Raw genomic sequence first — 15,963 nt, 5'->3', positions numbered from 1 at the left:
TGTGTTCTAATCAGAAATCTAATTATGCAACATACTAGCACCTGGTAATGAAGACAAACCTGCTTAGACATTCTATAGTGCAAGGTAATATTCTTTAATATATTTCTGAAAGTCCAAGGCTTTATAAACAAACTGCTGCATAATGGGCCTTATTTCTATTACTTCAAAGTACAATAAAAACCCTTGCATTTCTAACACCTCAGAGAATTGGCCTCATTTATATCTATCAGATGTGTTGTCAAAACACTCCCAGTTGAATCATTTTGCCATATTCCACATTGTATTTATTAGTATAAAGTTAATATAATCATTTGTGTACACAGTAATATTTTCAATTTTATATATTGAATTGGTTAGTAGAAATCCCTCCAACTACTCTTGCTACCTACTGTGTTCCTACTCAGTATTCCATTAAAACCAAACCTCCTTAAGTCACAGAGTTAAGAACTCAGAAGTCAGTAATATGCTAAGCTAAGGTTGAACATGCAATCTTCTCTCTCCCTCTTCGTGCACTAAAGTTTTTAAGTGATTTTTGCTTGTAACGTATTTGAGTAATTTTCTCCAACCCAACAAGCAGCATCTACATAGCATGTGTGAGAGGCACTTCTATCCCAGAAGTCCCGATTCATTGGCTGTATAACTTACAACTTTTTCAGGCACCTTTTGTGATACTAATTTTCAAAGAGAGTATGATTATGTAATTAATGATGCATATATAGAAAGGGCACTAAATGTTGCACATGCAGCTTTATTAACTTTTGCATTTCTTGATTTATGGGTATTCAAACATACAGTTATACAGCTCACTCAAAAGGAAATTCCATTAAAATTAGGTTTGTTCCATGAGAATACACATTTAAACCAATTGAGTTCCCTGTGTATGGGACAGAGCGTTCAGGTGGGTCTAAACACATGTAAACTCAGTGATGCAAGGACTCTGATCAAGAGCTTGGCACTTTCTCAATTTTTTTGCTCAAGATTTCCTTCAAAAAGGTCACCTTTAAGCAAAGGCCAATCTTAGACTATTCTAGACCACTAGATTAAAGTGTTAATGAACTTATAAGGAGCTCAGAACACTAGAACTGAAATGATTAAGATTTCCATATCTAAACACCTAATGCTATCACTCCATCTATAAATAAATGCAAACATCTGATTAATTCAGCCTTAATTTCCACACTTAATTTTAACAACGAGGAAATGAAAAATAAAAGTTTCCATCAGCATTAGCTCGACTGCATTGCCTCTCCTTTTATAATAATTTATAACACATTTGATTAAAGGTGTCACTTGATATATTAAAAGAATGGAAAATGTTAGACATAGAAGACACAGCTGTGTTAGTTGCTGTGACTTCAAACCTGACCTGGTGCATTTCCTCACTTTGCAAGAGCAAGGCCTTAAGTCACTGGTACAGGATTGCACACAGCCCTATTGAATTCAATAGTGCTTTTCATAGACTCAAAGTCCACACTAACCAACCCAACTGCTCTACTAGAGTCTGAGTGGGTAACACTAACTTTGTAGCATCACAGATAAGGCTTGGGTGGGTTATTTTTAAAATTACTAAAGCCCTTTGAAGAATAGAATATTGCTGGTAACACCTCTGAATAAGCCAGTTCAAAGATGACAATTTCCTAAGGCAGAGGCGGTGGGAATGAGCTAGAAAAGGAGGTTTAAATGCTCAAATGCTTTTAATGGTACTATGTCAAGAAGCACAGGAGTTAAAATGAAAAGCCAAAGAGGTAGAAACACATACTTCTCACAAGCCCTCATGTGTATTTTGATAGGCAGCCCTTAAGGAGAAAAAAACAACAACAACAACAATTCTTCTTTAGCCTCTAAAGTAACAGTCTCCATATAACCAGAGGAGTAAATTTCTCTGTCAGGAAGGTCCCATAAACCACCCCTCCTTTTGGGGGGGGGGGGTAAAAACAAAACACCCACATACACCCACACTGAGCCAAGTTGACCGTAGGACTCCTGAAGGTACATCCCACCTAGAAGAGCAGCAAACAGCTTCCCTGCTCCTTTGGAAGGAAGTCTCCTCCAAGCGAGGCACAGGGAGCTCAAAAGAAGTTCTCCCCTCCTTAAGAATCATTTCAACTCTCCCCATTTGTTTAGAATGGTAATGTCCTGCTTTTCCATCACTTTAACTATTACAGCAATAGAGGCCCCTATGCTACCCTATGTTGTTACAAGTAACTGACCCAGGTCACATCATTCACATGGTACAACTATTCAAGATACCTTTTAATTAAGATGGCATTGCATGAAACTTTATATTCTCTAGGACTCCAGTGAGTGGTGCAGAGGGAAGCCAAATTGCTTTGAAATTTGGCAGGGGGATTAGTCAAAGAGGGAAAAACTGGCTATTATTCCTCACCTCCCCATCCTGTTTGATGCCAGTCTGCATGCCCGAGACTAGGAGCAGTGGGAAGGAGCTATATTTCATGACCTGCTCCTCCCCGAGAGCTACTGAAGGTCCACAGCAAAGTCAAGCTTAAGTTTTACATCAGGCAGAAAACACTGTCCTACACATTCAGATTCCCCTCCAAGAGGGCACAAAGCACACTTTGGGCCTTGAGGACCAGTGGAAATTCATTGGTCCATCTGAGCTATAGGTGCTGCTAACTAGCATGAACAAAGAATCCCTCCATGCAACCAGCTACTAGATTTCACAGCATTAGGGTCTGAGACTCAGGTTCTAACAGATCCCTTGTCTTCCACTACATTTTCTGAAATCGTTTCCTGGCTAAGTCACACCCGATGGGGGTTTGGATTTCTAGCAGGGGGAGGGGATGGATAAGTAGTAAACTGTTAGATCAGAGTTTTGAATTAGTGCTCTCCTACACCATCTTTTGCACAGAATGGGAGCATATTGGCCTCACATTGCTGACCCACTTGAAGAGTAACTGTGAAAACAGCAACTTCACAATCAACAGATGTGTTTAGCTTAAAACAACAACAAAAGTTTTTTTACTCCTTTTAGCGCACAGAACTAGTACAGCTCAGACTGTGAGCTGGAGTCCATTCCACTTTGTGCATCATCAGGAACACTATACATTCCCATTACAGGCCTGTTTTGTAGCATACTCGCTGTGTGCACACCCCCTTGTGTCAGAAAGCAACACTGCCAGGGGTCCTACAGGGGATACCAGAAAAGAGGACACCAGTTTTTGCACACTACTCACCTCTAGAGTCTTGCATGAGCTAGTCCTCCAGCCAAGTCTCATAAGAGTCCAAAAACCTCTTCTGTCTTAACAAAGGGGGCTCGCTGAATACCCAAGTAAACCTCTAAACTAGAAGTCTTTTATCCCTCTCTCTAGCTCCACTGAAGTACTCTCACTGGCCCTATTTCAGACCCTACCCCACAGCCCTCAGAAGGTACTATTCCTACCTTGACTCACTCACTCTCACCTAGTAAGGTCCCTCAACCTGTTTACGAAGCCCAGATGACTAACAGCTGATCATCTAGCTCCACCCGCTCTGGCCAGGATGAACCACACAGGTGCTGAGCATGTCACTGATTGAGGTTTGTTTTTCTTCTGTAGGTGGTGATGGGGACTTATCCCCTCACCAGACCCAATCAGCTGCATCTGTGCAAACCGAGTGACAGAAATAAACGCTTATCATTGAGTAGAGTGTTTGTAGAACCTTCATGCTTCGTGAGGATGAATCCAGGTCACATTTGCTAGCCTGGCAATTGCTGTAAAAACACATTTTTGCTTGTAAACTGGGCACATTTTGCTAAAGAATTGACACACAACAAACATGGAATCCCCATAATGTCACTTTCATAGAGCATGATTTCAGCTGATTAGAAGGACAAAACCCCCCTATCTTTATGAATTCAGATATTTGGTTTAAAAAATGCTGTCCAGTTCTTTTTCCTCACAGCTTCGGGGGGAAGAGGGGGGGAAACTCCCTTATCGAGAACTCTCTTCCATAGAATCACTTGCCTACTTCATCACATACTCCACATGAAACAGTAGAAACCACTGCTAGATCTCTTCCCATGCAGGGTATGTAACACTCACAGGTGTGTGGTATGCAGTACTGGGGCCACTTTTGGAGTTCTGGCGGTTTCTGTGTAAGTGAGCAAGGTACAGCACTTGTTTTTCATATCAAACTTTTTATCTGAAGAAAATATTAAGGTTGCAAAGTTAAGATCTCAAAAGTAAGGAAATATTTAAGTTAAGATTCCCCATGCAGTCTTAACTCTGCCTGCTTGTAGGTTTGCATTACAATAATATTTAGTATAAACTAACACCACCATCACATACTATTTTTGCAAGACCTCCTGTCTCAATCATGTGCATGCTGGACAGAATTATCATGTTGTGGTTAAGGCATTAGACTGGGACTCAGGAGATCTGGTTCTTATATTACTGCCTCTGCTACAGGTTTCCTGGGTGCCACCTTGGACAAGCCACTTAATCTGTATGCTTCAATTCTGTATCTGCAAAATGAGGCTAATTCGAATCCATGTCCTCCTGGGATGCTGTAAAGATGAGTTCATTAAAATTTGAGCAGTCAAATACTATTTTGATGGAGCTATAGAAAACCCACGGATTGGACATTCAGCACTGAGTGAAGTACGGTGCATAGCAAATGAAGTAGGGCCTCCCTCCTGGCTCAAACTATGTTAAATTAGAACAGCAGAAATCTAGATTAACTCCAAAAGCAGAGTTAATTTAAAGCAAAATTTGGTCCTCATTGTGTAGGTTGGATGGTGTGTAGTACAAAGGGCAGTTGAAAATAACATGCATATTTTCATGGATTAATGGATTCCCTTAAAGAAAAGTGATTTAAAGTGTTATTTGGTAGCAATTAGCAACCGTAGCTTTCAACTTCACTAATCTTACTAATTTTAAAATATTACACTTTTTTCATGTATGGTATTGCACTCAACTTGTTCACTGATAGAAGCATTGTTTCTATGGAAATAATCATCAGTGAAAATTACTGTAATGCATAAGAACTAGAGGGCTGCATTATGTTTGTGCATTCAAACATTGGATTTTCTTGACTCTTAAGATCTTAAAACTGCACAGTGTTCTCACTGCATATTCTTTTGCTCTGTGTGTGTGTGTGTAAATATTTGTGTACAGCCCAAATTTTCAAGAATGACTAGTGATTTTGGGGTGTCTGCCTGCTACTGTTAGTGGCACCTCCTCCTAGTTGCTCTTGGAATTAGCTCTGGCCAGGCATTTCTTCCTCCTCTGGCGCTCTCTCTCCCATCATCCTCTGATGCAGGGTGTTCCCCCTTCATGGCTCAGCCCACCGGTCAGGTCACTGTATAGTTCCCCCTGGGGGGGTGGGTGGGGAAGGGATTACAAAATCTTTCCAGAACAAATTGTCCCAGACAATCCACTGTCCTTTCCCTGGTCTGTCTTGCCACATGCCCAGGGGCTGGTAGGGGAACCCAGGGCCACCCTCTTCTCTGGGTTCCAGCTCAGGGGCCCTCCAAGCAACAGCCAAGGGCTGCACTCCTGTTCTTTGCTATTTTCCCTCCTGAGCCTTCTCCTACCTTCTTGGCTCTTCTTGTTTGCCAACCTCCCCACTCCTAGTGACTGCAGCCTACTGCCCTACAACCCCTTGCTGGTCTCAGCTCCTGAGCTTTATCCAGGCCCCTACAGTTCCTGTCCAGCTGAGCCTTGTGTCTAATTAATTCCCTGCTCCCTAGCTCCTCCTCCAGGTGCAGCGTAGGCAGTTAATTGGCCCATCTGGCCCTCTAAACCCCTTCCAGTCTTGTGTGGTGTAGATGCCCCATCACAGTGCCCAACTTGAGATACCTTAAAGGGTGTCTGGATTTTCAGAGGGCAGCTAGTCAGTACTCCCTGAAAATGGTGTTTCTTTAGGGTTTCCCAAAATAGGCATCTAGAACTGCTTAGTCACTTTTTAAAATGTGGGCTGTTTGCCTGTGTATGTATGTGGAAGGTGCTCAGAAACTATGTTGGGTAAGTATCAAGATTTGGTATACAGAGCATAAAACAAAGAAAAATGAGATGCATGAGGATATAGATTTCAAACAGAATAAATGGTTTATCTTGAATTTATGCTAGTTATAGACTATAACGTTAGCGATGATGTATCAACCCTTGAGGCTATCTTCAGGATTGATTTCTATAGAGATAGAAAGGATTAACTCTTTTTACAAGGAGTGCCTCTACATTTATTATACCCCAAAAAGATGTTTTAAATAAAGATAGATAATTTCTCAGTTAAAAGAAAAAAAAAAGCATTTAAAAAAACCTGATTTATCATCTTCATTGTATGCTTATCCTACAACACCGCAGGAAACATGGTGACGTTTCCTTTCTATTATTAAGCACAAAAGCTTCATGATGTAATGTTTTCTTTGAAAAAGAATACTGATGAAATCCTATTTGACTGCATATTTACCACCTTACCTACTATATGAACCAATACTGTTCTAGTGTTACTGGCATTTCAGTTATGAAATAAGACTAGGGCACAATCATCATGCAGGGTTTTTTACTCTAGTGCTCTCATGTTACATTTTATACAGCATTCACTCTTGTATTTCAGTTAACCTTGATGTTTTACTAATGCCATTTATAAGTCTGATGTCAAATGAATGTAAGTGCTAAAACTTAGTCACTTGCTTAGAAAGCTTTACTGAAGCAAACACAGAACCCTAGGAGTATAGGCTATGGTTCTAACAGCTATGTTAATAGATCTTATGGGCCTGACTTTTTTTTCCCCCTTGTCACTTGCACCAGGGTAAATTCAGAAGTAGCTGTACTGAAGTCAGTGTATAACTTGTGCAAACAAGAGGAGAGTCAGACCTAGTGTGTCTGTGTACTAATACAGTTGATTTACATTAATTAGAAGTAAAAGTTTTGCTACCCATGGCAGGAAATACAGTCAAGCAGTCAGATTCTTAATGTAGTTCCTAGCTACCAGCAAGAAAATGCACACACAATAATTAGGCAAACTGAGTTTGAATCCCAACAGAAGCAAGAAATGTTCACAGGAAACTTGCATGGTAAAGCTTAAGGGTATTATGAATAGTCATGATGACTTGCTCACTAATTATTTGTTCTGAACTTAGCTACAGTTATTTTGATCTTATGGTTTTATCAGTGAATAAAGTTATTCAGTTTTCCTTATGTGTCAGCGGGGAATTGCAATACCTAAAGCTCTCATATACCTCCGATATTCTTCTCTCTGTTTATTTCCCTCATCCAGCTTTTGATGAATCACTGGATTATCTCTAAATCCCAAACACAGTTTGGCAACAAGCTTTACTCATGAAACATCAATTTTAAAAAGAGGAGAAAGTCACATCAGATTAAATTGGTAACTGTGAATCTAGCTTTAAAACATGTTTTAAATAGATCTTCCCTGTACTTGACATTTTCAAAGCATTACCAAAAGGCTGGTATTGTGTGACTCACTTTAAAAAATTATATATTATACATACATACACACACACACACACACACTTTAACAATGTACTTCTGTAGCACTTTCAATGTGAGTTTACAACTAGAAAACCCATTAATGGATTATGTTTAGCACATGGAAAGATTTGTTCTCCAAAAATAAAGATTAACTTTACTGTGGTGAATAAAGGAAGGCAAAAAATGCCAAATATTTTAATTTTCAGGAAAAAGAATTAAGTTTCCCACATTTTTGGTTTACACTGGGTTATGGAGCATAAATGAATCTGGGCCCTAGGCCATGATCCTGAAACAAGAGCAACATGGTGGGAACCAACATGCCAAGAAAAATCATAACACAGTAAAGGGAGCAGGGTAGCAGCACGAGTAGTGCTATATGCATGAGCTGCTGCCATGCAAAGCTGTAAAACCCACAGGAAGAACCATACAGGCTATATTGCAGACATGACTTTCTACCCCATTATCCAAATGCTGGTCCCAGCAAAGATGCAAGCTCATTTAAAACCCCAAAACAAAACTGAGTTTTGCAACCACAGTGAAGGGGACATCAAGACGACAGCACAAAGATGAGGATAGGAACATGGGTGTCTCTTCCTCAGAGGGCAAAAGAAGAGCTGGTTGGTTAAAAAAAAAAAAAGAAGGAAAAAAAACACACACAAACATTTTCATGAAACAATTTTTGACACAGTTTTCTCACCAGCTGTAGTTGCACTGGGTCCAAACACTGTAGAACTGCTCTTCCTCTAATATCAACACCAGCAAATTGCACACTGCTGTATTCTCTAGAAATGGTATGAGGGGAACAGAAAATGAAGTGCAACAACCCTGCCCCAAGACACAGATGACCATGGATGGAATCAGAATGTGGAAGAAAGTTCTACAAGAAAACCTGGCATCAGCTGTCCTTTGAATTATGTGAGGTACCATATCTAGTATGAACTTGAAAAGTAAATGCATTTGGCCATGTTATGCTCTGTGTACCCCAGAGCAACTTCATTGACTTCTCTATGCTCAGTGGGAATAGATTACTTTGCCCTAGAACTCTATTTGACATTACACACTAAGAAGTTCACTTTCCTCTAGAAAGTAAAGGGGGAGGTGGGGGGAGAAAGGGGAGGGAATGTAATCTTCAGATAGACACTCAAGTCAAATTCAACCCAAAAATTGTTAGATTTTATTTATAAACATTATAAAAAGATTTTACAGGCTGCTTTTTCTAGTCCAGGTTCCTGTGACCAGCCCTGATACTACGCATTTCAGAGAAGCACACACACCTAAGGTCTCAGCCCTATTACATAGTACTCCAGCCCTAGCTCTCATATCTCACCGACAGTAAAGAAGTAAATATCTTATTTTGAATGGCTGCAGTCTGTATTTGAGACTTAGCTCCCGCCCTCAAAATTCCCCCCCGCATAGTCTTTCATTTATTTTTAATAGAAGTTGTATTGAATTATTGAGAAACAGCCCTTTCAATTTCTTTTTTCATATGTTTGTGCTTAAAGGTTATAAACTTTTTGTAACTATATTTTGACACTTGTTAAAAAGTGTTACTTGTTAAAAAGTAACACCCATAACAGTCACCCATCAAATTCAGGCAGTTGCTAATTTTGTTTTTTGAGGAGGTAGCAAGGGAGTTGTAGGTGGTTTTGTTTTATACATTTGATTTGTTCTGTGAGGGCTTTTTTGGAAGGATTTGCCTAAGAGGAAGGATTTAAAAAAAAATACAACACAACACACACCAAAAAACAAAAAAACATTTAAAATGACACCTGAAAGAAGAACCTGTGGAAACAGCCCATTATCTGAAGCCCTTGCATACATTTTTATGGTCTGGATTGGCCAGAGAAGATAGATTACAGTTCATCTGCTTCAGTTAATCCCTTTCCCTTCACACTATATTTCTTGGAGTTTAGTTTTGTTTTATTTCAATGCAAAGGACTTTAGTGTTACTGCACAATTTTATGCATGTTTATATTGCGGGGGGAGCAGAGGGGATGTATATGTATACACACATTGTAATTTTTTTTTCTTACAAATAAAGAGAGTTTTAAAGAACTTAACAGTAACAGAAGAGTTCCTTTTAAAGCAATTCCAATTAAAACACTTTATTAAAAACCAAATCACTTACACTTTGGCAACCCAGGCAGGCCTTACTCCTGGGGGAATTCTGCACCACTGCGCAATGCAGAATTTTGCAGAAATTAACTTTGTGCATGCAGAATTTCCATACCCCAACAGAAATAGGCTGCAGTGCTTCTGGAAGCCACTAGGGGCCACTAGACCCAGCAAGCCCAGCTCGCATATATAAGACACTGTCGGAGGGAGGGAGCTAGAGGTTTCCTGGCAGCTGCAGTTCCCAGCATGCCCTGAGGGAAGGAAACAGCAGTGTGCAGGAAACTCCATGCAAGCCTGGGACCATGCATCAGGCTGTTTCTCCCTCTGGCTCCCTGGGTGGGGGAAGGGAATGGGTGAGGAGATGGAATGCAGCTATCTGGGCCGGGGGGAGTCCACAGCTGGGCTCAGGGGGGCAAGAAGGTTTCAGTATATTGTCTGGGGGGGGCACACTGTGGCTGGGCTCTGGGGCGGAGGGGTTGTAGGTGTCTGGCCCCCTGGCTGGACTCTTGGGGTGTGGGGAGGGGAAAGAGAGCAGAGAAACAGGAACTGGGTTGTCATAGTGGTTTCGTTAACTCTCTACTCCTGGGAGAAATTCTGTATGTGTCTGTATTGCTACAGACATACTTGCTAATAGGTATTTTGAAATAAATTACCAAAATAATTGAAATTGGTGTGATTATGTAATGTTATGTTGACAAATACAATTTGCAGAACTTTAAAATATTGAGTGCAAATTTTTAAATTTTTTTTGGTGCAGAATGTCCCAAGGAGTAAAGCCTTGCACAGTTCTTGTGCATGAGAAAAAGTGAAACTGACTAGGAAAAAAAATGAAATGGAACATTTCCATGCTCCACCAGAGAGAAATTCCAAAAAAGTAAACATCCTAAATGGTGAAGAGCAAATTTCACATAAACCTCTTTTAGTTTACTAATCTGGAGTGTTCTTAGTTGAATCTCTGGCCTCAGTCCTCCAAACTGTTAACTTCAGTGCCTTTATGGAGCCCCAGTGAATTCCAATAGGGCTCCGAGTACACAAAGGTTTGTGTGTAGAACAGCTTGAAGAACTGGGGTTTAATGTTTTATTCTGAAGGATTTTTTAAAATGAAAAAAATGTAATTATAAAACAAAACGGAAGGCTTAGTGGCACAACATACAAATGCCACAAAGACTACATCTACTCTTGCAGCAAACAGCATGTCAACGAGAGGGTAAAATTGTCATAAGGGCCAAATTGATATATTTACTTATGTTGACCAATACATTACACCATGAGTAATGCCATTGAAGTCAATGGGACTACTTGTGGAATTAGAGACTACTCAGTGTGAGCAAGGTATTGCAATCTGGACCCCAATGAACAATAGTATTGTTAGAAATATTAATTTCTTGAATGATTATATAGTTTATGCTTTCATTAATAAAACTAATGGCAAAAAAAGAACGCCAGATTTGTCACATGCACACTAATGGAAAGACAACACCAAACTACAAATTCTACACAGTATTAAACGTGGTTAAATCTTACCCTTTGGAAACTACTCTATTCTGAGGTAAATATTGTCTTGGAGAAAGCTATTTTATATGCTTTTAGGGAATGCTGTGCTAAAAAAGAAGTTTCTGAAACTAGATGTATGAGATAGCATGGAGTAAGTCCCATTCTGGGTCTCCACTACCAGAAACGCTTCTTCCCTGGTCTGAGCTCATAATATAATCTGTTCCCCTCTGCTGCCTTTTCCTGGTGCCTTATTGAAGCCACTCTGTGAGAGAGCAGACATACTGGGAAGTCGGGGGAGAACAATGAAGTGAGCTGTGGAGTAAAGCCAACAGTGCTCAGAGAGAATAAAAAGCATGAAGCCTTGAATTTTTTCCACTTGGTGTATCACTCTGCCCCACCGAGTGACTGGGCAACCAAATGGCAGATGAAATTCAATGCTGATAAATACTATGTAATGCACATTGGAAAGCATAACCCTAACTATCATATACAATTATGGGGTCTAAATTAGCCATTACCACTCAAGAAAGATCTTAGAGTCACTGTGTATAGTTCTCTGAAAACATCCACTCAATGGACAGCAGCAGTCAAAAAAAGCAAACAGAATATTGGGAATCATTAAGAAAGGCATAGATGATAAGACAGAAAATATATTGCCTCTATATAAATCCATGGTACGCCCACATCTTGAATACTGCGTGCAGATCTGGTCGCCCCATCTCAGAAAAGATGTACTGAAATTGGAAAAGGTTCAGAAAAGGGCAATAAAAATGATTAGAGGTACCAAACAGCTTCCATATTATTAAAAATTGGAACGTTTCAGCTTGGAAAAGAGACAACTAAGGAGGGATATGATAGAGGTCTATAAAATCATGACTGGTGTGGAAATTAATAGGCAGGAGGTTTAAAACAAACAAAAGGAAGTATTTTTTCCATACAATGCACAGTCAAACTGTGGAACTCCTTGCCAGAGGATGTTGTGAAGGCCGAGACTCCAACAGGATTTAAAAAAAAAAACTAGATAAGTTCATGGAGGATAGATCCACCAATGCCTATTTGCCAGGATGGGCACAGATAGCGTCCCTTGCCTCTGTTTGCCAGGAGCTGGGAATGGGCAAAAGGGGATGGATCACTTGATGATTACCTGCTCTGTTCATTCCCTCTAGGGCAGGGGTCTCAAACTCAAAATGACCACGAGGGCCACGAGGACTAGTACATTGGCCTGAGGGCCGCACCACTGACCACCGCCCCACCCCCACTCTACCCCTTCTACAAGGCCCTGCCCCCACCCCACCTCTTTCCACCCCTTTCTGCCCCCATTCCAACTCCTTCCCTGAAATCCCCACCCCAACTCCACCCCCTCCCTGCCCCCAGGGAGGCTCAGGATAGGGGGGCGTCAGCAGAGCCACGGCTCATGGGAGCTTCGGGGGAGGTACCTAGAGGAGCGGCCAGGGCAACAAACAGACTCCTGTGCCCCCCCGGCAGGTTCCGTCTGCTTCCCGGAGCAGCGCGGGGGCAGAGCAGGCAGGGAGCCTGCCCTGCCCCTGGTGCACAGTGGGCCAGAGCCACTCTAGGTAAACCCTGGGGGCCGGGAGGGCAGCAGGGAGCTGGCGGGCCGCATGTTTGAGACTCCTGCTCTAGGGCACCTGGCATTGGCAATCGTTGGAAGACAGGATACTGGGCTAGATGGACTTTTGGTCTGACCAGGATGGCCGTTCTTATGTAACTAATATTTAACCTGACTGCTGAAAAAAAATTAAACCATTTTGCTAAGGTGGTTTAACATATCATTGATTGAGGGTGAATGAGAAACGAGGACAATCCATCCTGTTAGCTGCAGGCCACTAATATAGTACGTGATAATGCTTTGATGTCTGGAATTTTCCTGTTTTAGTGCTTGTTCTCTGCAATAGAGACACATTGTAACTGCCAATGTTAAAGAGTGAATAAAATGGCAAAAGAAAAAGTAGTTGTGAGTGGCATAAGCATTCCTGTTCTGTTTTAAAAAAAAATATCAAGTACAAGACTTCAGGACTGTGTACCCATAAAATACAGACAAAATATAATCACATGGTAACTGATCACTAAGTTATATTTGTTCTCCATGAACCTAACAAAAAACAGAGTATGACAAGATATCATCAGAACTATAATAGCCCTTCTCCGCAACCTTATGAGGTCTACCCAATACTGAGTTTACTCAAAACTGAGACCAAACTGGGTTTGCCTATGCTGCAGCTGGACACATGCTTCCAGCCCAGGGAGCCAGACTCAACCCAGCATGCTAAAAATAGCATGGAGGTTGCAGTACTGGGTAAGCCACCTGAGCTCTCACCCAGGGAGATCAGGCAGACTCATATTCTGGCAGCTAGTTTAGGCTGCTGCCTGTGCTGCCATGTTTACACTGTTACTTTAGCATGTACACATCTGTCTACCAGGGCTGGGAGGCCATCTCCCAGCTGTGGTGGTGGTGGTGAAGTCCCCAAACACTTAATCCCACTCTCCCACCCAAAAACAAAAAAGTCACATGACATTGGAAAAGGCTTTTATAGAGAAGGTGTTTTAGTACTGTGTACATACAATTGCATTACTGATATTAGGCCAAGTCCTGCTCATTTGAGCAATCTCATTAAAGTCAATGGGATTACTTGTAGGATTTGGCACACATACCGACGTGCATATTACTGACATTTGAGTTTCTTGGCTACTTGTGCTCCTTTTTGATAATGAGAAATAATCTGAACAAGGATGAAGCAATTAATAAAAAGGAAAAGCAAACCTGCCAGCCATATAAGTAAAAAGGTATTCTTTCCTTTAAACTCCAGAAAATATGCAGGTGCCAACCACAGTGCCTGTCCAAGAAACCACAGAAGGAGAAGCAGAACACCCCGCTGCCAGGACAGTCTCACAACAGGCATTACAAGGGGCAAGAGGCAGAGGTACCAAAGAAAATATTGGGATGTACACACTTTGTTAAAACTTACAAAAATAGCAGTATGTAAGAAACAACAAAAGACAAGGTCTTTGTAATAGGCTAAGGACACAACTAGAAGAAGGAGCAGCTGTGGCAGGAAAGCTGCAAGCCCAAGGGCAAAACTCCATTCACTCTCGGCAGTCAAATACAGCATGTAGAAATAGGGGGAGAAGTTATGACGGATATCCCTCCTGGTCAAATGGTAGAGGTAGGTATGTTCCAAAAACTCCCAACCATAGAGGTAATAAAATGAAAGGCTCAAGGCTGCAAATGTAAATCCACTAACTGCCACAAAAAGCAATACATCACGGTTCAGCAGCCTTAAAAAAAGCTGCCAGAATTGGCCCACAAAAGAAAACTTTGATTTTTTTAAATGGATAGTATCTGTTGTCCCTTTCCCACAGTATCCATCATTCTGCAGATGAAGGACTACTGGCAGGGCATAAGTCACTGGGTAAATTTTCATATGCACTGAAAAGCCATAGAGTATAGCAGATTTCGCTAGGTTTCCTTTTTCTATGTAATACATGGTGGCAAGCACAAGTACTGCTACAAGAGACTCTGCATTTCCTCTGCTGGACACAGCCATTGGTAGAGGATTGAGAAGCCAGAAAGCACAGTACCCGAAGGCTTTGCTGGAGTCCACTCCTCTGAGCAGCAGGATCTGGTATATGAGGTATGCAGCCGTTATATCACCAGTAATGAAAAGCAGCTTTCCATAAAGAGGAGTAAGGTAGATGTTTGGAGTTAAGATCCAGCCCAGCAGAGGGGTGTAGCGGTAGGTCGCTCTTTGGTATGGGGAGCTCCCCTCTGTTACGAATCTGGCGGCATCTGTGAACACGTGGTAGTCGATGTCCGTATATTTCACCAGCATGGTCCTGTCTTGATAGACTCCGTAAAAGACCAGAGCGAGTCTGAGGGCGACCGCCGTGCCGATCAGCACATCCCGCCTCAGCAGGGCCGTGGCCACTTGTTCCCTACGAGTCTGCTGCGATGGCATCGGGGCGTGTCTTTGTGCCAGTCACAGGGCAACTCCAGAGGCCGGAACCGGACCGACCCTCTGCCCAGGCCGCCGCCGCCGCCGAATGCGAGGCTGGCCTCGGCCTTTCCTCCCCGGCTACCCGCGGGCCGCCAATCCGAGCCAGCGCCGCCCCGGGGCCACGGCGAGGGGCGCTGCCAGCAGGAGCGAGCTGAGGCTGGCCAGGGTCGAGCCGGGCCCCGCCCCCCAAGAACCAGGGGCGCGCGTTCCAGCCCCGCGGAGCCGCCCCCTCCCCCCCCCGGGCTGTGAGCGAGGGCGCGCGCGGGGCGGGGTCGGTACCTGGCCCAGCCGGGCAGGAAACAAGCTCCCGAGCTCCACCGGGCTCGCCGCGGGAGCAGAGCCCAAACCGCCACTACTTCCGCGTTAGGGGGGCGGGGCACCAGAAAACCCCGCCCCTCCACCCGCTGCCGGGGAGGCTGGCGCGGCCCGGAAGGGCGCATGCGCATTAGAAAACCTGACGCCGCTGCCCTCAGCGCCCTGCCCGAGCCGGGGCGGGTCCTCTGCTGCTCGCCGCTGCTGCGGCTGGTTTGGATGCGGCCGCGTCTAGGTGTCTGAGGAAATCTCCGCGCCCCCAAGGGACACGGTTCCCAGGGGTAGGAGAGGGTGCCCCCAAAACCCCAGCCCTGGGCGCAGCTGCTGCGGTGCCACCCTCACTGCCCGCGACTCTCCCCCAGAGTAACACAAGCCTCAGAGCCTGGCGGGGGGGGGGGTCTGACACAGGCCGGTCTGCGCTGCCCTTCCCTCTCTCCTGGCATAGGGCTGCCAACACTAATTCAAAAATAAGGAACTGTTTTCTTAGCGCCTCCTCCCACTATTATTATTGCTCATCATTATTAATAGCAATAAGCAGTACTCACCTACATCCCCCACCCCACCCCCCCGGGAGTAATCCTTGCTGCTTTTTGCAG

The 15,963-nt window shown here is 43.1% G+C and overlaps 1 protein-coding gene across 1 annotated transcript; it reads right to left on the bottom strand.

The window, feature by feature from the left end:
* Positions 1-13,116: 13,116 nt before the first annotated feature.
* On the bottom strand, positions 13,117-15,440 carry PIGM (phosphatidylinositol glycan anchor biosynthesis class M). The gene has a single exon (XM_038394006.2). It carries the CDS (start codon positions 15,014-15,016, stop codon positions 13,724-13,726), a length of 1,293 nt encoding a protein of 430 aa, XP_038249934.1. The 5' UTR covers positions 15,017-15,440; the 3' UTR covers positions 13,117-13,723.
* Positions 15,441-15,963: the final 523 nt, after the last annotated feature.

Source organism: Dermochelys coriacea, chromosome 3 (assembly GCF_009764565.3).
Source record: "Dermochelys coriacea isolate rDerCor1 chromosome 3, rDerCor1.pri.v4, whole genome shotgun sequence".
NCBI lineage: Eukaryota > Metazoa > Chordata > Testudines > Dermochelyidae > Dermochelys > Dermochelys coriacea.
This window is presented reverse-complemented; position numbering and strand designations above follow the sequence as displayed.

Excerpts from the sequence above, each read along its gene's own strand:
- PIGM (XM_038394006.2), bottom strand. The coding sequence starts at position 15,016 with ATGCCATCGCAGCAGACTCGTAGGGAACAAGTGGCCACGGCCCTGCTG.